The sequence below is a fragment of the Papio anubis genome, chromosome 14 (genome assembly GCF_008728515.1).
Source record: "Papio anubis isolate 15944 chromosome 14, Panubis1.0, whole genome shotgun sequence".
Lineage (NCBI taxonomy): Eukaryota > Metazoa > Chordata > Mammalia > Primates > Cercopithecidae > Papio > Papio anubis.
In genome coordinates, this window is record NC_044989.1 from 85,392,841 (window position 1) to 85,416,715 (window position 23,875).

A 23,875-nucleotide genomic window follows, 5' to 3' on the forward strand; every position below is an offset into this window, starting at 1 on the left:
GGTAGCCATCTGTGGAGCTAGAGGAGGTAACTCCCTCTCCAGTGAGGAACCAAGTCCAGGGCAGGATGGTGCTCCAAGGGAAGTCTCCATGGGCACCACAGGAGCAATGCACAACCCTAAACTCACTCCCATTCGAACCGCTGAGGCCCAGATATGGCATCCTCATAAACTACTGTGGCATCTCTGAAGGACCCCTCTCTGATAGGACAAATGACTGTCAGTCATCCTTACATAATTTACTTTCCTTGCTGTGCTTGGAGAACTCTGAACCAGTCTGACAAATTTGGGGTTTCGGGATGAGGCTTGTGGATAAGAGACTTGCTCACAAACTCCACAGTTAAGTTGACCCCAGGGCCTCTTCCAGGTGGGCCATCCTGAATGGGGCATTGTCACTGATCAAGTCACCTCACATGAATCAGCTGAACGCACCTGGGGCACAAGGACTGTTGTTCCTGGAGATCCAAAAAGGCCAGGTGCCATGAGCAGCATGCTCAGCCAGGAGCTGGGGACAGTGGCCAGTAGGGGAGAAGGGCAAAGGAGCAGGCACAAGGGTCCTGGATGGATCCACCCTGCTAGTGCTCACTGCCTCCCACTGTGCCCACTGCCTCCCACTGTGTCTCCCTTTCTCCATTCAAATCCTTCCTTTACAGTTTCTGCTAACATTTTTTATGTGTTATGTTAGGCTCCTAGGGCTGCCATAACAAAATACCACAAAATGCATAGCTTAAACAACAGAATTGTATTGCCTCACCATCCTGGATGCTAGAGTATGCAACCAAGGTGTTGACGAGGTCATGCTTCCTCTGAAGAAGTTGGGAAAGGATCTATTCCAGGCCTCTCTCCTAGCTTCTGGTGGTTCCTTGGCTTGTGGCTACATAATTCCAATCTACATAGTGTTCTTCCCACATGTATATCTATCTCTGTGTCCAAATTTCCTTTTTTTATAAGAGCCGTCATTTTTGAGTAGGGCCCACCCTAATGACCTCATCTTAACTTCCTCACCTGCAAAGACGCTGTTTCCAAATATAGTCACAATCTGAGATAACCTGGGATTGGGACCACAATGGAAGAATATGGGATGAAGACATAATTCAACCCATAACCCATGTAGATCTCAGCACTCCTTTTTTTCTAATAGTATGCATACGGTAAAAATTTTAAACAGTATAAAGAAATAGATCGCCTTCCAATCCCTGCTCCCCAATCACTCTTCCTAAAAGCGACCACTGCTGCCAACACATTGTATCTCTTTTCATGGATGCTCTCTCCACATAAAAACAATAGATGCATAGATAGATAGATAGATAGATAGATAGATAGATAGATAGATAGATAGATAGATAGATAGATTTTGCTGCTTTGGCCAATAAAAGTCAATCAAAGGCTTTAGTCAATAAAAGCCTTTCCATGAACAAATACTGAAAATATATTACATATATAATTTTTTATATATTTTATATATATGTGTGTGTGTGTGTGTGTGTGTGTGTGTGTGTGGAGAGAGAGAGAGAGAGAGAGAGAGAAAGAGAAAGAAAGAGAAAGAGATGGAGTCTTGCTCTATCACCTAGGCTGGAGTGCAATGGCACAGTCTCGGCTCACTGCAACCTCTGCCTCCCAGATTCAAGCGATTCTTGTGCCTCAGCCACCCGAGTAGCTAGGATTACAGGCACCTGCCACCATGCCCAGCTATTTTTGTAATTCTGTAGAGATGGAGTTTCGCCATATTAGCCAGACTGGTCTTGAACTCCTGACCTCAAGTGATCCACCCACCTTGGCCTCCCAAAATGCTGGGATTTCAGGTATAAACCATTGCCTGGTCCTGAAACTATATATTATAATGTAAGATAAAACAAGCAGGAAATAAAAAGCCCAAGTCTGGTGAATAGGCAGCCTTCACTGTTTCTGAAGGAAATGCAATCCCAGCTATCTTAGTCATAGGATAACATCAATGACTGAGGCAAATCACAGAAATGGAGAAGGAAAATTTCTGACTACAAAAAGGGACAAAATCAAGGTTCCCTGCAGTCTTTTAAGTGAAAAAGCAGTTTAGGTGCGAAGCCGCTTGCTGCAGACCCCCAGATGTATCCCCCACTGTCCCAACCCAAAGCTGTCCTGGGGCCCCTGCTCTGGGCTCAGGCTGCCCCTGGCTGAATTCAAGGGGAAACCCAAGCAGAATTCTACAGCTCAATATTTCAGACAATCCTGTAAGGATTCAGGGCTCATTTCTGCCAGATCTCCAACCAGCCTCCTCTTCCAGACACCCAGATGTTTTGATTTTCCCTGAGACCTTCGAAGTCAGTATTTCCCAAACCACAGATTGCAACTCATTCTCCACCACTTCATTGTTGACATAAACCTCGGCATGCTCTACCCACCCATAGGCTTGCTTATTTCCCTTCGTCTTAGGCACCAGCCCACATCATGCACCCAGGGCTGCTCCGTGCTGAGTAATTGCTGCATATAAACCAAGCCAAGCTTGTACGTCAGCTCTTCAGTACACCAGATTGTACACCAGATGGGCATCTTCTATAATCACAGCTATGCTCTCATGAATCTCCACCTACCTCCACCCCCAGGTGACTGCAATACACAGGCAAGGCTGGAAACCACACACAGGACTTGTCAGAGTTAGAGCCTCAAGAACCTGAAGAAATGAACACCAGACATGTCCAACTCTTGCAAATAAAAAAAAATGCCTTAAAGAGATGCTGGTCTTGCTGCACTGCAATCAATTGCTGGCTCCAGTCACCAACAAGATACCTGAATGCCAATTCCCTACACCATAGCTTGTAGAGCCTGACTTATACTCTCGCCAGGAGGGATGTGGGCTGTTGGGGTGTTGGCAGAATGGGCCGGCATGCTTCTGCAAGTCGTAGTGTTTTCTAAGGTTTTTCCATAGAAACATAAGCCTTTCTGTGGACTAGCCTAGAAATCACCCTTTAAAACATTATATCAAAAGAAATTCACATTTTAAGTTTCCAAGTCCAGTTGGTGGACTTGGAAGATTTCCAAGGAGATTTCCTCTCTAATGCCTTACATATGGCTACCATCATGCCGAGCTACTCACACTGATGTACCTCCAATGGGTTCTCTTGAACAAAAAATTGCCAGGTAGCAAATGCCTTCACTTAGGTCCTTGTCACTCACTGTCAATCTTTTAACAGCACCTGGGGGAAAACCATGATCCCCTGGGAAAAAGAGGACAAAAGAAAGCGTGGTGGAATATTAGAACTCTGAGCATCCAGGAGAGGGACAGCAAAGTACTCAAAGCTGTTAGCAGGATGGATTTACAATTACAATAATCATCACAATAATAATAATGGTATTCCTCACCGCTCCTCCACCCCCACAGAGTCAGCCTGTCCTCTGGGAGGTTGAGCTGCACTTGGGGAAGAAGATGGTAGTGGCCCTACCCTGACAGGGTAGCTCTTGGGTTGGAGAGGGGCCAAGAACCAATGGGTGTGTGACAGCACCCAGTCACAGAGGGCGGTAGAGGATAAATGCGGACACTCAGTAGGAGTTTGGGGTCAAGGTGGAGGCCCCAGAGACAGATGAGCTATCTCAGTCACTCCCTTGCCCTAGAACTATAGTTTGCCCCTCCCCCCATCAAAAAACAGGTGGCTCCATGAGTGGTGAACCTGTGTTACCATACTACCGGCTCCCCGTGGCCAAGCAGTAGGCTCAGCCCCTCCATGGGGAGCCTTCGGCAACAATGATCCAAGGGAGGAGAGTGTTTGAGAGCAACATTATCCTGATTAGCAAAAGATAAGTGATTAATGTGCAGAACTGCATCCAAATGGTAACAGTGGCCATGGCTTCCACCAGCCCCTTTCTCCACCACCTAACATCATGCTGCTGGCCTGACCAGCCGCAGGCTGTGAATAGCCTCCTGGGTGTGGCCAGACCATTAGGGGAATAAGCCAGAGACCTCCAAGACCTTAGTACTAACCAGGCTACTTCCCTAGAAGTCTATAAAGATTTCTGTCCTAGGCTATAAGAAACAGTAGCTATGCTTAAAGCTTGCTACTCGCCATTCTTGCTACCTGCAAAGGTGTCCGCTTCAGATACACAGAAAGGTCTTATTTATTGAGAAAAAGTCTTTATCATTTGAGGTCACCAGTGGAGGGTCCCAGTAGAATCCAGGCCATCCCAACTAGGGATACAATGGACGTCTGTGTCTATGGCAGAGGACAAGCACAGCCCAGTCTAAGTCTCGGCAAACACTCAAGGAGATGCGCTCAGGGTCATACACAGCTGTTGTTCTCTGAGGCTCACCTGAAAGAGGCATTGCATTTGGAAGGACCCAGAAACAAATAAGCCACCAGTGGGTGATGTCACCTTGGAGAGAGTTCCAATGCTTTCGTAGAGTGTACCAGGAGGCTGAATTTACGACCTTAGATGTCAGCTGTTCTAATCTCATACCCAGTGTTTAATCTCCTCTGTAGCATCCCGACCATCCAAGCTCTTCTTTTTGAACACTTACCATCTCAAGTCACTCACTTGTAAAATGTCTTGTAAGACATTTTTAACTATTAGAAAGTCCTTTCTTTTTGAGTTCCCTGTCCATGACTGCCATGCACTCATTTGCATATGTCAGTACATTGTGTGTTTGCACACATGCATAATTTGTTAGTAGTAGCTGTCAAAATGGAAAATGTGCATGTCCTACTACTAGGAATCTCTCCCCCATAGAAATACCAGCACAAGTATGTAATATACACATGTACAAGGAGGTTCCCTGGGGAACTGTAATTGTGCTCTGCTGGCACTGGGGCTGTTCAGTCAAAACTGAAATGACCATAAATGTGATTCTTATATCAAATAGAAGATTGGATTTGATGACCTCAAATGTAATTACACTTATAAACCCTTAATTTGCTCCATCTCAAGAAGCAATGGGAGCAGAGCTCTCTGGTCTCCATCCTGACCTCTCTGCCTTGCTTGATTCTCCTCCATATGGAGCTCCATATGGAGGCCATGGAGCTCCATAGAGAAGGGGGTCAGGATCAGGTTGGCATCAGGAGGCTCCACATGGTCCCTGAGATGTCTGAGACATCTCCTCTGGTTATGTTGCGGGGAGGGACACCAACGTAACCTCCACACACAAACTCTAATCACAGAACGGCCAGTATAGCTACCCCAGCACATACTCTTCTACAGTCATAAACCTATGAAGCCTGGCAAAGGACAACAACAGGGGTGGCAGCACAGGTAGACAAAGGCACTGAAGCAGGCTCTCTTAATGTAGCAGCAACCAAGTCTGCAGACCCAGGACAGACCAATGCAGCAAGGACAGGAGTAGCCACCAAGGGTCCAGGAAGAAGCACAGCCAGCATGAGCATGCAGTGGGGGATGGTTGCCAGAATGGCCATGGGGTTAGGGGAGGGATGCCAGCATGACCATGGGGTTGGGGAAGGGGTTGCCAGAATGGCCAGAGTTGAGGAAGGGTGGCCAAAATGACCATGGGCTGGGAGGAGGGGTGGCCAGAATGACCATGGGGTTGCAGGGGAGGGGTTGCCAGAATGACCATGAGGTGGCTGGAGTTGCTGGCTTGGCTATCAGAAGCAGGGCCAATGTGTCCTCAGGGGCTGTTGGCAGGGTGGAGGAGGGTGTTGCAGCTTGTACTTGGAGGTGCTTCCAGCACCTCAGCAGGAGCCACCAGCCTTTCCCCAGAGGGCAGCAGGAATGTGACAACTGCAAAGATGACCCATATGCCCAATGTAGAAGCAGCCAGTGATGAGACCTTCATCTCCACTGTGCAGAGTGAAAGCTCCCTGAGTGAATGAGATGGAAGCCAGAGCCTCCTAGGCCAACGGCAAGCCCAGAAGGAAATAAGGAAAAAGAAGAATAGATCTCCCAATAGGCGAAGTTCTCCATTAGCATAGGAGGGTAAAGGTCACTGCAGGACACAGAAGATAGGTCAATCTGAAAATCGTCTCCTTAACCATCTGTGGAACCACTAGAGAAGGCAAAAGAAGGTGTTGTGGGTTAAATTTTTCCCCCCACCCAAAAGATACATTCATCCTAACCCCCAGGACCTATGAATGTGAACTTATTTGGAAACAAGGTCTTGCAGATATATTTAAGTTAAGATAATTAGGGTGGGTCCTAATCTCATATGACTGTGTCCTTATAAGAAAGGGAAAATTTAGATACAGAAAACAGGCACCCACAGGGAGAAGAACATGCAGAAACACCCACTGAGAACACCTAGGTGACGCCAGAGGCAGTGTGTTAGTCCATTCTCACGCTGCTAATAAAGACTTACCTGAGACTGGGTAATTTATAAAGGAGGAAGGTTTAATTGACTCACGGTTTTGCAGGGCTGGGGAGGCCTCAGGAAACTTACAACCATGGCAGAAGAGGAAGCAAACATGTCCTTCGTCACATGGCGGCAGGAAGAAGTACCAAGCAATAGCTGGGAAAGCCCCTTATAAAACTATCAGATCTCGTGAGAACTCACTATCAGGAGAAGAGCATGGAGGTAACCACGCCCATGATTCAATTGTCTCCCACCTGGTCCCTCCCATGACACACGGGGATTATGGAGACTGTAGTTCAATATAAGATTTGGGCAGGGACACAGCCAAACCATATCAGGCGGAGACTGGAGTGAGGCTCCTACAAGACAAGAAACACCAAGGACAGGTGTCAACCACCAGAAGCTGAAAGGGGGGATTCTCTTCTAGGTCCTTCAGAGAGAACACTGCCTGGCCAATACCTCAATTTAAGATTTCCAGCCTTGCTGGATGCAGTGGTTCATGCCTGTAATCCCAGCACTTTGGAAGAGCAAGGCACACAAGGTCAGGAGTTCAAGACCAGCCTGGCCAATATGGTGAAACCCCATCTCTACTAAAAATACAAAAATTAGCTAGGCGTGGTGGCATGCACCTGTGGTCCCAGCTACTCAAGAGGCTGAGACAGAAGAATCGCTTGAACCAGGGAGGCAGAGGTTGCAGTGAGCCAAGATCGCCCCACTGCACTCCAGCCTGGGCACAGAGCAAGACTCCATCTCAAAAAATATTTATTTATTTATTTATTTTTCATATGTTATATATAAGTATATATTACCTATATTTGAAAAAATAATACAATTTTAAAAAAACAAAAATACAGTATAACAACTATTTACACTGCATTTACATTGTATTATGTATTGTAAGTAATGTAGAGATGACACAGTATTTGGGAGGGTGTGTGTAGGTTATATCCAAATGCAACTTGCCATTTTATAGCAGGAACTTGAGCATCCGTGAATTTTGGTATCCAAATGGGTCTTGGAACCAATCCCCCATGGATACTGAGGGGACAACTGTACAGGCTAGATACGAGTAAGCCCAACCACTTACAGTGGTAGGAGCAAAAGCAATAGCAAACTTACCAAAACATTATGCACTGGGCACTTTACAAAGGTTCTCTGTTTATTCTTCACTACAAACTGACAATGTTTGTTTCATCATACCCCTTTTACAAATAAGAAAACAGACTCAGAAATGTTCAATATCTCACCCAACATCACAATACTAGGAAATGGGGGAGCCAGGATTCAAAAGCAGATCCACAGTCTCCAAAGTTCATACTCTTTCCGCTGAGAGACTGCACAAAAAACAGGGCAATAGGCAGCAAGACTAGCCTTGGTGCCTCCCGGACCTCTAAAGCCAACCTCTCCTCAGGCAAGACCTACCTGACTGCCCAGACCCATGCAACTCTAAGGCAAGAAGAGGCAATACGCCTACTTCTCCTGAATGCCCTGTCCTGGTTATGACAGCACCACCAGGTAAGATGCACAGACAGCCTCAAATTCACCCTTCCTGTCCTGTTAACTAATGCCCCTTGCCCCCTGAGATCACAGTGTCAGGTCAACTTCCAACTCTGGGGAAAAGCTCCACAAAACCATCCTCTGATTACAGACCTCTCTCTCCTACTGGGTGTACCGAAGGTGTCAAATTGTAGCAGGACGAGCGGCAGACAAAACTCCTCAGACACCGAGTTAAAGAAGGAAGGGGTTTATTCAGCCGGGGGCATAGGCAAGACTTCTGTCTCAAGAGCCGAGCTCTCCGAGTGAGCAATTCCTGTCCCTTTTAAGGGCTCACAGCCCTAAGGGGGTGTGTGTGAGAGGGTCATGATTGATTGAGCAAGCAGGGGGTACGTGACTGGGGGCTGCATGCACCAGTAATTAGATGGGAACAAAACAAGATAGGGATTTTCACAGTGCATTTCTATACAATGTCTATAATCTATAGATAACAGAACCAATTAGGTCAGGGGTCCATCTTTAACTACCAGGCCCAGGGTGTGGCGCCGGGCTGTCTGCCTGTGGATTTCATTTCTGCCTTTTAGTTTTTACTTCTTCTTTCTTTGGAGGCAGAAATTGGGCATAAGATGATATGAGGGGTGGTCTCCTCCCTTAAAATCACTGTGCCCTTCCTCTGCCAACCCCTACCCAAACCACAGCTTCTGAAGGGACAGCCCTGCATAGGACATGATTCCACGTGCCCCTCACTCCCCAAGCCATGCCAGTTATACCTGAGTGGATACCTGACTCGATGATATGGCACTGGCTGAATCATCAGCTTCACATTCGAAGAGTACATCTACCCCACAGAATGGACTTAAAAACCGTCCACAGCAGAAAACACTCATCTCTATAGGCCAAATACCAATTGCCTCATTTCAAATCTCTTTTAATTTGCATTCGTTTAGATTTCAAGAAGGGCAAGAGACAAGAGACCACAAGAAAAGAACTATTGGAAATATTACAACTAAGATAAAACACCCCTGATATGGCATTTCCTACAGTGCAAAAACTAAAGGGATTTAATTTTCCCCTTAGAAGACACAGTAAGTAAGATACACAGATTGCTACTTTCACATTAGTGCTTGCCGTACATTATACTCTCTTTTTTAAAAAAATGATTATCAGTCTGACCATAATCATGGCTTATCATCAGCTGAATCCCCTTCTCCCTCCCTCCAATGACACATATTCACCCCACCTGCACTGCCCTCTGAATGTTGCGCTCACTGGAGAATACTTTACAGGCTTATCACCAGACAGTTTACTTCAGGGTTCAAATTCCACCTTCCTTGCCCCTTAGCCCCCACGTCCCCCTTTCCACTCTCCCCTTGCCTCCCCACAGCCCTTCTTCTCTCTCCCTTTCTTTCTGGGCTGTGGAAAGAATCGATTAAGCTCCTGTCCACATTTGCAGCAGGCCTTTTTCTCTTTCCTGAGACTTCTTCAGCTGTGGGGAGACCCAGGTCCCAGTTGGGGCATTGTTGAGTTAGCCCAGGGGCTGAGGGGGTGGGTGAGGGGGTTCGAGTCCGGCAGATGCCTTTTTTGTCAAAAACAAAGGCCCCCCAGCGAGCCTCTCCTCTTTCCAGCACTTTCATCCCCCTCAGATCAAAGACCTGCTCTGCATATGAAAGGCACCGCCCATTACGCGGCTCACAGTGGCCTGCACCACCGCACCAGCCTCCCGCGCTAGAACAAAGGGCCTCGCATCTGTTCAAGCGCAGGCCTCACCTTCTGGAGCGTGGGGTTGTTGTGTCTTCTTTTTTCCTTAGTTCACTTTTGAGAGCCATTCAGTCCCTTGAAGTATAGTTTGGAAGCAGTAGGGGAAGGGTCTCCCTTGCCCTCAGACCATTCACCCAGATAATTTTTTAAGACACCTTGAGGGTGTCTGGTCCTTGCCTCCCCACCTCACCTAGGTCTCCAGGCAGCGGAGAGGTCCTTCTCAGGCTCTTTGTCTACATTCGCAACCGCTCTTTCAAATACCTCCTCCCTTACCTGAAAAGACACTGGTCCCTTGGAAGAGTCTAGACTGGCCCTTCAAACCAAGATGATGATGAAAGTTCTGCTCCTTTTTGTCATGTGAATGGATGCTGCCAGACTCAGGAGCTAAAGCTTCCACGCACTTCTTTGGATGTCTAGGTCTGCTTTTTGACAGAGGTAGCAGGGAAGCGCTTCTCAGAACTTGAACCTGAGTTCTCAACAAAAGGACTCAAGCATAAGGACGAGCCAAACTGATCTTCAGTGGCATTTTAACCTGAAGAAGTGCCATGTTGTCAACAATGACGGTTCCTGAACACCAGGAGGGCACACAGCCTAGAAGAATGCACACGGCCAACCGGACCTTCCCTCTCTTGTCTTCCCGCTGCCTCCTGGACACCCCCCAAGCCTTCTGCTCACTTTGGTCACATCTCCTGACCGTTTTTTCTCCTTTTCAATCAGTTCAGCTCCCGCCCTGACTTTCAAGGGCTAAATAAGCTCATCCATCTTCTCCTGTTATGCACTAAATTATGTCCCCCAGAAAGTCATGTTGAAGCTCTAACCCCCCATGTCACCACATTTGGAGAAAGGGCTTTAAGAATTAAAGTTGAATGAGGTCATAAGGGCGGGGCCCTGACCCACCAGGACTGTGACCTTATAAAAAGAGGAAGAGTCGCCAGAGCTGTCTCTCCCAACGCTCACACAGAGAAAAGGCCATGTGAGGTCACAGCAAGAAGACACAGTCCGCAAGCCGAGGAGAGAGGATTCGCCCTGATCTTGAACTTGGAGCCTCCAGAACTGTGAGACTTCAGTTTCTTTTGTCAAAGCCACCCAGGCTGTGGTATTCTGTTGCAGCAACCCAAGCAGGCTAATACACTTCCTTCCCCCAAATCCCACGCAATGCTGGGGTAACAATGAGAATAAATACTAATTTCTCCATCTCCAAGGCCTAGTAAATGTCCAACCTCTACCAAGCACTTCCCGACTGACTCAGAAGATCTCCACTCTTGTAACTTTTACTGCTTGGTAGGTAAGTTTCCTTTACATTTTATAAAGTTGTGACAAGACAACCCAGCCTCAAGACTATGTCAACAAACTATGAAAAATCATATGAAGAAGCAAATCAAAAGCACAATAAAGTTAATAACCTACCCTTACCCACATATGAACTTGTGCCTGGGGCCAGTTAGGCATGAGCGCTAAGCAGTTCATCGGAATGATTATCAACCATATCACTTCCGCAGAGTCCCTGGCATTTCTCTTAATTTTCTCCAATATCCACGATCAGCATCCATGTCAGGTTTTCCCTTGTTCAACGAACTACATGACAATCACTATCAAGTCCACACACAATGCAACTCAATAAAAGTCAAATATCTCACTCCCCAGCTGTCTCAGTTCCCAGACTCCCAGTGTCTCCCTCCTGATGGCCCAGAGTCCTGAGGTTAACATGGCCAGGGCTGCCAGCAAAGAGGCAACCTCCAACACCACTGCCAGGTGTCTCACCCTACCCAGCCACACTCAGTGGCCAAATGCCTTGTCCTGCAGCACTGCTGTGTGCTATCCCTCCTCCACTTTATATTCTATTTCATTAGAGACAGAGTCTTGCTCTGTCACCCAAGTCCGAATGCAATGGCACAATCATAGCTCATTGCAGCCTCAAACTTGTGGGCCCAAGTGACCTTCCTGTGTTAGCCTCCTGAGTAGCTAGGACTGCAGGCGCTCACCACCATGCCCAGCTAACGTTTCATTTTTTGTAGAAACGGGGTCTCGCGATGTTGCCCAGGCTGGTCTTGAACTCCCGGCTGGCCTCAAGCAATCCTCCTGCCTCAACCTCCCAAAGTGCTAGGATTAAAGGCTTGAGCCACCATGTCCAGCCTCTCTCTCCCCACTAAAAACAGCTTCTATATAACCCTTCTGTGCATAGAACACACCTGGGTTTCCCAGCCCCACAGTCTAGCTCCCTCCAACATCATCTCTCACCAGACCCCTACACAAATGCTTATATAGCCAACCCAGCCTGCCACCCTGTGGCCAGCGCAGTACAAATTTTCCCAGATTTGCCTGCACTTTTGGCCCATTCAGAATAGCTGTCTGTTTTTCCTACCTGACTAAATGTTAGCCTTCCCTTGAAAATCCAGCTCAAATTCTAGTATGTTCATTAATCTGGATAATATTTAGAAAATAAAATTTGTATACCTTTTCCTCATTAATCACATTCTTAGGCAGTTATTCTACCATGACAGCCCCAAAGAAGGAGGAAGGGAGAAAAACTGGGTTCATGAGGATAGGCTGTGCCCAAAATCCCCCCCACTGCAGGGATGTCTGTCACTTCCGCTTCCAGCAACCAAGGGCCTTGGGGCAGCCTTCATTTTCAGGCTCTTCAATCAATATGAGGCTCCCTGAAGTTCAGGACTGGTTTGGAGAGAAGCTATAAAACTGCACCACACCACACTTGGTTCTACAGTGTAGCGGTTATCATGTCTGCTTTACACATCAAAGGTCCAGGGTTCAAACTCCCGTGGAACCAAGGGGTGGTAGATTCCCATTTGGCCATGCATGGTGGTCCACACCTGTAATCCCCATGCTTTGGGAGGCGGAGGTGGGAGGATCTTTAGAGGCCAGGAGTTTGAGGCCAACCAAGCAACATAGCAAGACCCCATCTCTATAGAAATAAAAAATTATTTTTAAAAACCTGCACCACATATTCAAAAACTACCCCTCGCAAGGGAAGGAAGGTCTCTGCCCCCACAGTCATGAACCACACACCCACTACTGCCCTCGGGGTGTGTTTTAAACTTTCACTTTTTTATGGTTTGGGAGTTACCCCCCAGGAAAATGGCACACTAACATTGTGTAAGCAGCATCTCTGCCCTGGTGGCAGGAAGGAAATGATTCTGGGAAGATCAACAGAAGAGAAAAAGTCAGGGTAAAGATGGAAACAGCCAGCAAAGAGTAAATGCTGTAGTTTGGTCTTTTAATACAGTATGGCCAGATTGAGCATTCAGAAAACTGCCTCCCTCCAATTGCACCCAGCAATTAGTAAACACCCACATGTGCAAGGCATGATGCTAGACCCATACCAAAAAAAAGGGGGGTGGTAAATCAAGATCCTTGCTCTTTAGAAGTTTATGTGCCAGGCCAGGAGACAAAATAAACATCTGGAAAGTTAATCACCAACAAAAGAATTAAATAACCATAAGCCTGATAAGTCAACAGCCGCCGCATGGCAGCAAATGAGCAACTTCTCATTGGTGGTATGGACAGCAGACACTATGAGTTCAGGAGAAAAGAGGGTCTTCGGAGCCCTGCAACTTGAGGTAACGCACAGTGGCAATACAAGAACAGGACTGGAGCAGGGACCAAGAATAGGACCCAGTGGTTCTCCAACTTGCATGTGCATCAGAAACACCTGGAGGACTGATACGATCAAAGATGGCTGGCCCCACCCCCAGAGTTTCCAGTTCAGGAGGTCTGGGATGGGGGTCCCAAATTTTGCATTACTAATAAGTTCCAGGTGATGCTGATGCTGCCAGTCCAGAGACACACTTCGAGAACCACTGGTTTAGCCTGAACATTCTACATCACAGGTAGGAAGCTGGCAGTCCAAATGGCCTGTCTGGCTCATGGCTCAGTCTCGTTTATTTTTTGGAGAGATGGGAGGTCTCACTATGTTGTCCAGGCTGATGTCGAACTCCTGGGCTCAAGTAATCCTTGCTATAAGAGAATTAGCCACAATGCAAGTACCTGCCATGAACTTGGCACAGCTGGACGCTCTCCTCCCCACCACACACACATCAAGGTGGAAAACCTTCTACACAATGTTTTCACTTTGATTGGACACCTAACATCAGACAGCTTTGAAATCATGTCAAAATCTCCTCCCTGTCAAAGTTGCTCAAACTTTGCAACTTTACCCTGGGTCTGTGTTACAGGCTGAACTGTGTACCCCTTAAATTCATATGTCAAAGTCCTAACCACCCTGCCCCCCCATACCTCTGAAAATGACTATTTGGAGATAGAGTCTTTAAGTTAAAAGGGCCGGCCATAATCCAGGCCTTGGAAGAAACCAGCCTTGCTGAACATGAAACCATGTTCTCAGACTTCTAGCCTCTAGAATTGTGAGGCAGACATTTTCTGTTGTTGAAGCCACCCAGTTGGTGGTACTTTGTTTATGGCAGCCCTCGCAAATTAATACAAACCCTCATGTCCACTGCAGGTGTTTAACCGTGATTTCTACGTCATCTCCTAGAGAGAGGACCAGAAAAGCAAGAAGAAAGCTCCAGTCTTGGGCTGTCCGAATCCCTTTCCTAGACCTCCTTTTCTCTGCTTATTTCCTTCTCTCTTTCATCCTCCACAGTTTCTCCTCTCTGCCTCATAGGCAATGGCGCCTGCTTTCTGAACAGTCACAGCAACAGCAGAGTCAGGGTTGGGGGTTGTTGGAAAGGTGGAGAAGGTGTGTGGGGTCATCCCCTGATTTCTGAACAGTCACAGCAACAGCAGAGTCAGGGTTGGGGGTTGTTGGAGAGGTGGAGAAGGTGTGTGGGGTCATCCCCTGATCACCCACTGGCAGAAGCCAGATGTAGGCCACGTTTGAGAAGCAGAGCCAGGGCTGTGTGGGAATGTGAAGGGTTGACAGGATCTTGAAAGCCCTGGATCCAGAAAGGGAGGTGGGAGCAGTGGGGAGGTGCTCAGACAGGTATCAGGCCCTCGAGCTTGGATTCAGTCACAAGTTGCCTCAGACGTCTGCCAACACTTTCCATCAGCCTGGCGATCGATTTACAGGGCCGTCCAATAGGGCTTCACCCTGCAGCAGCAGTCCCCAGCCTTTTTGGCACCAGGTACAGTTTCATGGAAAACAATTTTTCCACAGACCAGGTTGGGGGTACTGTTGGGGGAGGGTTTCGGGATGGTTCAAGCACATGACATTTATTGTGCACTTTATTTCTATTATTATTACATTGTAATATGTAATAAAATAATTCTACAATTCTCCATAATGTAGAATCCATGGGAGCCCTGAGCTTGTTTTCCTACAACTAGACAGTCCCATTTGGGGGTGATGGGGCACAGTGACAGATCATCAGGCGTCAGATTTTCATAAGGAGCACGCAACCTAGATCTCGCATGCACAGTTCACGGTAGGCTTCACGCACCTATGAGAATCTAATGCAGCCACTGATCTGACAGGAGGAGGAGCTCGGGCAGTAATGCTAGTGATAGGGAACGGCTGGGGAGCAGCTGTAGATACAGATGAAGCTTCAGTACCCGTCTGTGACCTGGGGATTGGGGACCCCTGCTCTACAGCATTTCAAAATCACTTCTGGACCTGGGTTGTGTCAACAACCATCGGCAGCCTCTCCAGACAGCACAGAAGCCCCAGAGAGCACAGAGCATCCCAGAGCTGTCCTTTCCCCGAAAGTCAGGCAGCAGCAACCCACCTGCCTGTATTCTGCTCAGCGATAAACAACCTCACCGGCCCAAAGGACCCGCAAGAGCAGAGACTCAGTGTGAGCTGCAGTTCTCACCTGAGAACTGTGAGGCTAATGAGGTCTCTCCTGTTAGGATTCCTCATTTTATGATTCTGCAGCTCTTGCTGAAGCTCCCTTTTAAGCTCTAAATGACTGTGAATGCAAAGGGAAGAGCCTCGTGAAGAGTTCAGGAAGGTAGGACAGCACAAAAAGTGTCAGGAGGGACAGAGCAAAAGAATACAGAGAAGAAGCACCCTAATACCCGTGGCATGACATGATGCTATACCACCAGTAACCACTTCGGGGTCCAGGGCAGCCCCCACTTCCTCTGTCCCTAGGCCATGGAGCACCTTGACCCCAACACCTTAACCAACTCCTTGGAGGATCCCAGATAACAACTTGGCCCCAGTCCCACCTGTCTCCTTGTCCTTCTTCCTCTCCCCCAAATGGGGTAGACTCTGCCTCAACTACCCCTACCTGGCAGGTGTAATCTTTGGAGGAGGGATGGAGAATTCATGTTCTCACTTTTTCTCACGTGGAGATATGCTGGGAGTTATTCCTAAAGTCTGGACGTGTCCTTGGGCTGATCCACCAAGCAGGTATCAAGGAAGAGCTGGCTGCTAGGGTTTCAAAGGAGCTCTCTCCTGCCAGCGTAGCTCACCAGGGCAGGAGGCAGGGATATGAGGCAGAAACTAGGCTGCGGTCCCCTTGAAGTGCCTCTCTTAGGACCCCAAAAGCAGCTGGGCAGGGTCAGACACAGCCACAACATGGACAGAACCCCAGCAGCATGTGTGGCATCCAGGTACCTGTACAAAAATAGGTACAAAAATACCTATTCTTTTTTTTTTCAGTTCGCTTTGGCCTTTAGAGGGGCAGCCCAGAGCCAAGGGAAGGCAGGGTCAACACTTGTTTTGTCTTTGAATCCCCAAAATTAGAAAGAGTGCCTCGCCTACACTGAGTTCTTAAGAAACGTGTCCCAAATAAAAAGTGGCCATAAAAGGAAAGACAGCTCAAGTCCTGAGCAGGCCTGTGCCCAGGGGGGAAACAGAGCTGAAGTCTGCGCCTAGGAGCTCAGGAGCTTCACAGGTACAAAGTGGATTTGATTTTCTACTCTGGTCAAAAAAATCAGAAACTAAAGGGATGTCCAACATGAAAAAAACACTGCAGAAGACACTCCTGAGAGAGCTAAGAACCCACCCAGACTTCTAATTTATGAAGACACTGTCCACGTACAACATCTGTATTGACGCCTATGTGAAAGCCGGGACATGGTCTATCCGAGGAATAGATTTGTCAGGCTCCCAGGGTATCAACAGTAACTGCAGCACTTCAGCCCAACCATGCCTAAGAACAGGAAATAATACATCGCAATGTTGGGAAAGAACATGAAAAAGCAAAAGAATGGGATTAAAAGCAAATTGCTCGCAAAATGTTAGACTTCATGTGAATCTTAAGAGGCAAGTCTATATTACATAGCTCTTAGAAAGGCTCTATTCAACCTTTTTTTTTTTTTTTTTTTTTTTTTTGTCTTTTTGAGATGGAATCTCACTCTGATGCCCAGGCTGGAGTGCAGTGGTGCAATCTCGGCTCACTGCAACCTCCGCCTTCTGAGTTCAAGTGATTCTCCTGCCTCAGCCTCCCAAGTAGCTGGGACTACAGGCACCTGCCACCACGCCTGGCTAATTTTTTGTATTTTTAGTAGAGACTGGGTTTCACTGTGTTAGCCAGGATGGTCTCAATCTCCTGACGAGAAGGGGAAGAGTTTTCTTTCAGAGAGTTCACATATTTTTCCTAGGCCTTCATTTTAAACCAAAACTATCAAGGAAAAATAGGATGTCAGGATCTCCATCTTCAAGCAACTTCCAAATCAGTCATGGAAGATGTGGAAAAGTCATCTATGAGCATCATAGTCAATTTTTTAAAAAAATGTGACCTCCTGCTTTTATTGAAATTTATGATGAGGAAGCCAGAATCCCTAAGCCAATTACTCCTCTAAGTGTGGCAGTTGGCAGCACTCAGTGTATATAGGTGCACCTGACAGCAATAACTTCAAAAGAAGAATGTGTGTTCAGAGTTCCGAGCTAAGGAATCCAGGAGTGGCCAACCCAGAGATTCATTCCTTATCTATAAGGAACATCCGAACCCCTGGTCCATCCTGTGGAACATGGACCACACAAGGGATTGAGGCCCTTTGCTTTGAGTTAAATGAGGATGGCCATGTAGGAGCAGGTGTTAAGTGAAGGTGATTTATCAACTGCATGTTTTTTTACAAGCGATTGGGATTCTCCTGTCCAGCCCACTGCCACTGGATCACCCTGTAAGTCAGTCCTCTCAATAAACCCTGTGTCTCATTTGCTCGCTCTGGGTCTCTTCTTCCACCTTTTGAACCTAGTGCCATCCCCACTGAAATCAACAGGGGTCCCACATGACACTCAGAGGCAGAGCTGGATTAGAAAGAGGAGATCTGAGAGCCGAGGCCTGTCGTGCACTAACTCTTTCTGTGACCCCACGCCGGCCCACCCTCTGCCTCCAGATGGGCCTCTCCCAGGTTATTCCAGCAGGAAACCATCCCCAGTGACCTCTGCTGGCTGACCCCCCACACTCTTGCCTTAGCCTCTAGGAACAGAGACCTCCTAGCCTCAAGGGTTGTTCTTAAGACCCACGGCACTGATGTAAGAATGTGCAGAAACCTGCAAAGTACAAAACAAGATACCATATGGTATCCCCGGGATCCTCTCCCTTAGGCCTGGCAGGCCAACCCATCCTCAAAGAATCTGACCCCTTCCTCCACAGGAGTCTTCCTCAGGCCAGCTAGCACCTCCCCAGCTCTCACCCCTCCAGCATCCACCTAGCCCTTCATAACCACAGGCTGAGAGAGGTGGCATCCTTCTAGGAATTTGCCCTTCCTCCTCAGCCAGACCACAGGGCTCCTGGGGAGCGGGGCTGCCTCCACCACTCCACTCTGCCCTGGACCTTTCCAGAGAATCATCCTGGAGCCATTTGTTTCTTGTATTAGGCGACCGACCAAACTAAAGACAACTTGCTCCAAAGAACAAAGTCCCCATCTTCTCCAACACCCCAAAACTGTAACTCAAGAATTGCAGTTTCATACAATCTGGAAGTATGTCCACTGAGCCCAAACCACTACTGAAGGTTGCACTGTGGGGGAAAAAGGGGGGCTTTTCAGCAGAGAAAGTGAGTTGTTAGGGTACTGAAGAGCAAGAACTGGCAGTAACCATCCTACTGGAAAGTACAAAGGAGTGACAGCCAAAAAGGCAAATATGAAACATGTTAGTGCCATCTATTGGCAGGAGTAAACAGTAACAAAGAAGTGACGCTTTGCACAGTCTCAATTCAGATAAGACCTCAGCATCAACTCTGGGGTTTGCAAAAGGACTTTTACATCCAATTAACTGCCTCTTAGGATGTTGAAAGCCTAAAGATGCAGGCTTTGCATGTGGAAAGCAGAGGGAAACTCCAGAACTGTTGGCCACATTCATGTTCACTTAAGGATATGACAAAAAAGAGCCCAAGCCAAGATGTGACTGGGTCCTAAAGGACAGATTCCAATGCAGGAGACCAGAGCTTTCACAGATTCCCGTCCCACCCACCATGACATCCAATCCATTGGTGGGGAAGTGGACAGGAGAGTCCTATGCTTAGATGGGCAGAGCAGGCATTGCAATTCCCCATGCCTAGAGCCTATCCATAGATGCCTGGTGATGTATGAACATGGAGATGGGATTTAGCAAGACCGTTTCTCTAGGGGAACCCACCTGTGCAGACAGAGGGGAAGTGAGACACCACCCTGCTGAGCCCACTCCAGTGAACCTTCAGGTCTAAGCTATGTGCTTTCTTCACATAGGGAATGCCAATGCAGCTGGCAGTACCAAGCAGGCATGAACTTTATGTGAAGGAGAACAGGAGTCATAACTTGATTTGATACTGAGGGGCAAGGATGATGTCTGCCCTGAGATGACCAGATCAAATCCAGGCATCCATGTCAGGGTCCTGTTGCCAGACTTCAGTTAGATTCAGGGACCTACACCCCACAAACCAAGAGCCACAAGGCCTACAGGGGCCAGGCAGATGAGTTAAAAGAAGTCAAGAGGGCTAGGCGAAAGGCAACAGGGAGGAGTGGGAACCCCGGACAAACTGGAAAGACACTATTGGCCCCGTCTAAAGGGGGCAGCCAGTGCTCAGTCCAGCCAACTGCTGCTATGTGGGAGCATGGCCCCAGTACTCCAGATCCTCTGAGGGCTCAAGAGAATCCAGGCTGTTCTCCATATGATATTTCTCAATTTTTAAATATTGTCAACTTAGTCATTAAAAAAGAAAAGAAAATATGCTAACCACATAAAACAGAACTGCGAGCCGGATTCAGCCCATATGCCTCTTATTTGCAACCTCTGCTAGCCCTTCTGTTTTATGCTTTTGTCCTCTTTTCCTTTAACTTCTTTGAAAAAATCTTTGTCTATGGGAAACCAAGAAGAAAAACAATTTCCCTATGCAAAATCAATGATTCCACTCATCTTGAGAAGTTTCAAAGTTAAATATAAAATTATCAGTGAGGACTGTCTCATAGTAGGCACTGTATATTCACTCCCTTCTGCTTATATCTTATAATATTTATGAAGTGCTTTCCAATTTCCTGCTTTTATTTGCTTCTGATAACAGGATGGTAGGGCAAGTATTATTATCACATTGGAAAGATGAGGAAACTAAAGTTCGGAGAAGTTAAGTGATGGCTGAAAGTCATACACTGAGGCCAGGCGTGGTGGCTCACACCTGTAATCGCAGCACTTTGGGAGACTGAGGCAGGAAGATCGCTTGAGGCCAAAAGTTCAAGACCAGCCTGGCCAACGTGGTGAAATCCCATCTCTACTAAAAATACAAAAATCAGCCAGGTGTGGTGGCAGGTGCCTGTAATCCCAGACAGGAAGATCGCTTGAACCTGGGAGGCAGAGGCTACAGTGAGCTGAGATGGCGCCATTATACTCCAGCCTGGGCAATAGAGTGAGACACTGTCTCAAAAAAAAAAAAAAAAAAAAAAAAAAAATCATTGAGCTGTATACTCAGGTTGTATTTTACTGTTTATCTCTAGAAAAGAAACACGGGGAAGTTACATGAAAAAAAAGACTCTTAAGAACAAGTCAGGCTTTCCTCCTAAATTTAAACAACTCTACCTTGCTAGCTTAACCTCAAGGTCTTACAAGAAATTAGTTTATACATGTTAAACAACTATATAAACCCTAAGAATGTGTTATAAAATCAACATGACACTGTAGTCTATAATTATTGTGCTCTAAAATAACGCTGAAATATGTTATCTTAAGAGACAGTGTTGCACCCCTTCCTTCAGAGATACATTGCTTGAGCTAACATTTTACTTCCAAGTCTTTTTTTCCCCAATTGGGAGTACGAAAGAAGGCTTTGGCTCAGATTTAAATGCTCACCAATTTCAAACCCATTCGGTCAAAATCAATAAGCCTTCAAATCAAAGCACCTTTCTTTTTGAAAATATTATATTAAATGCAGACATTGAAAAGGTTATAACATTGGCTCTTTGGGTTTCCATAATAATGCAAGAACATTTTTCCCAGGAGATCAATGCAGACAATTAATAATGATCCTTTATCTTATCTATAAATCTTAGTGTGCCAAACAAATACTATAGCATATAGAATAGCATCTGAGTACTTATTAATATTATAGAATTTTAGCAAGATAAATTCCCTAAAGATATCATTATCAACTCAGAAACATTATTTTTAGGCTGTTACATGTCCTTACAGCTTTTAAATAACCACCTTAGTTGAGTATGTCAAGATCTGCTAAGGCTGAGCTATTGGGATTAACAGTAATCTCAAATTCTGAGGAACAAAACCTCAAGGCAACCCAATGAGAACATTTACAAAACAAGATCACTTTATTTCATATTGCAAAGCTCCCACTGGTCTCCAGAAGCATCTAATGCACTTTAAACAACTTTCATGGAAACAACTAAACCACAGCACTTTAATAAAGTATTACTTATAAGAATTGAAGAACTAACTTCTTGAACATTAACCTAAATTCCAATGCCCTAGGGTAGGATCCTTAAACCATGGGTAAGGGGAGCATAACTCTGCCTAGGAAAGGAACTGTCCTGGGGCCGTGCCCTGAAGAGGGACAGTAGTGACCTCAAAGAGACTGCTGTCACCTAAAACAGCAATGGCCAGTATCATTTTCAAACCAGGCCATGCCCTGTGACAACCAGTGTGGCATCCACATGTCCACAACCTCTCAAAGCATCTTTTTAATGAAGGATCTGCACTAAAATGCATTTAAAAGCACACAGTGTGGGCCAGGCACAGTGGCTCACACCTGTAATCCCAGTACTTTGGGAGGCCAATGCAGGCGGATCACTTGAGGTCAGGCATTCAAGACCAGCCTGGCCAATATGGCAAAACCCTGTCTCTACTAAAAATACGAAAAGTAGTTGGGCATGGTAGCACACACCTGTAATCTCAGCTACTAGGGAGTCTGAGGCAGCAGAATTGCTTGAATCCAGAGGGCAGAGGTTGCAGTGAGCTGAGATGGCACCACTGCACTCCTGCCTGGGTAACAGAGTGAGACTCTGTCTCAAAAAAAAAAACAAAAACAAAAAAAAAAGCAAGCACACAGTATTTGTTGTAATGATAAGAAAAAACAAGATTTTCTTTCTTGGCAATACTCAAATAAGTGATATAACTGACCACGTGGCTTATTTTCTAACCTCCAGAAAAGCATTTTTGAGCAAAGACAATTTCTAGACAAGCTGTGCCCGTGGTCCATCACCTGCCCTGAAACTCAGCAGATTCACCCATACAACCAAACACCACCAAGTCTTTTATGCAAAGAGAGTCTTACCTGTGAAAAGTTCAACCCATTCAATGGATGGCACTGCTCTTCCACCTTTTCCACTGCCCCAGTCTGTTTCCTCAGCCGCTCAGCCTCCTGGGCAAGGAACAGGTCTAAGACAGGCACCCCACGGGACTTAATGTCCACTTCAGTAAGGGAGTTGACCATAAGCATCACCCAGACAGGCCTCTTGCGCTCCCAGTTTCCGGCAATGGCATTGAAGAGGTAGTCTGCGTAGAGTCCCTTGCCGCGCTGGTCTGGGGTCATCCACGAGGGCATCATGAGCTTGACATACTCCAGGTGGCGCTTGAGGCGGCAGTAGATGTCCTTGGGGAGCACATCTTGGAGGTTCTTGCCCTGTGGCAGCATCTGACAGCTGGTGAGAGCTGAGATCGTATAGGGGTCTGTGAGGTCCAACTCAAAGTACACAGTGCTGCTCTGCAGGAAAGCCTCCTTAGAGTTGTCGGGGATGAAGTCCCAAACTCGGGTGTATGGGACATGGATCGTGCCAAAGAAGTAAGATGGCGGGTCTCGCTTAATGGTCCACAAGAAGGAATTCAACTCACTTTGCTGAAAAGAAAAAAGGCAACATCAAGGTATAATACGGGGGAGAGGGGAGGGGGGAGGTCAGGAACCTGTGAGAGGAAATGAATTAGTCACATTTCAAGAGAAAATATATCAAACTAGAATTTAGACTTTTGAGTCCATGTAGATTCACCTGCCAGGACAGTCCATGTCTTAAATAGACAGGAGCAAATTATGAAATCAGGATGAAATCAGGAGCTCATTAGGACTCTAGTTTCAACCTTGGCTATACATTGGGATCACCAGGGGAGCTTTAAAAGAAGCATCTCTGAGTCCTACCTCCAGAGATTCTGATCTGATTGGTCTGGGATGAGACCCACCTTTTCAATCAAAAGGGGATGGGACCCCCCTTTTCAATCAAAATGTTGATTCCAAGATGAGAAAGCAATAGCAGTCACCAGTTTTGAGTTTGTGCCATGCCTGCCCTAGCAATGAACTGGGCAAGAGTTAAAGAAGTCAGTCTCAGGGGCCTCCAAGGATATACCTGATACCATCTAAGAGACACCTGAGAAGCCCACTCATTGTCTCCCAGGCAAACCGGTTGGTCCCGCTCCTTCAGATCTCAAAACCAACATCCCCAAAGGCAGAGGCTTCAACTCTGGCTATGCACTGGAATCACCCACAAAGCTTTTCAAAGTCCAATGCCTGGATCCACCCCAGACCAATCACATCAGAATCTCTGGAGGTGGAACTCAGAAATGCTACTTTTTGGGTTTTCTTGAGACAGAGTCTCGCTCTGTTGCCCAGGCTGTGTGGTGCAATCCAAACTCACTTCACTGCAACCTCAGCCTCCCAGATTCAAGCAGTTCTCCTGCCTCAGCCTCCTGAGTAGCTGGGATTACAGGCGCTCACCACCACACCCAGTTAATTTTTGTATTTTTAGTACAGATGGGGTTTTACCATATTGGCCAGGCTGGTCTCAAACTCCTGACTTTGTGATCCGCCCACCTCAGCCTCCCAAAGTGCTGGAATTACAGGCGTAAGCCACCGCGCCCGGCCACAGAGATGCTACTTTTAAAGCTCCCCTGGTGATCCCAATGTACAGCCAAGGATGAAACTAGAGTCCTAATGAGCCCCTGATTTCATAGTTTGCTCCCGTCCCTTTAGGACGTGGATCGCATTTCTTTCTCTCACAAAGCCTTCAGGTTCGGTCGCAGAGATCTGGATG

General features: G+C 46.8%; 1 protein-coding gene across 2 annotated transcripts in view; it reads right to left on the minus strand.

Annotated features, from left to right (window-relative positions):
* The window catches only part of TRABD2A (TraB domain containing 2A), a 57,258-nt gene that overhangs the window by 23,837 nt on the left and 9,546 nt on the right, over positions 1-23,875 (minus strand). For both annotated transcript variants that reach the window (XM_021925015.2, XM_031655301.1), the window contains exon 2: positions 22,132-22,692. In XM_021925015.2, coding sequence (XP_021780707.2) covers positions 22,132-22,692 — 561 coding nt within the window. The remainder of the gene's footprint in view (positions 1-22,131; positions 22,693-23,875) is intronic.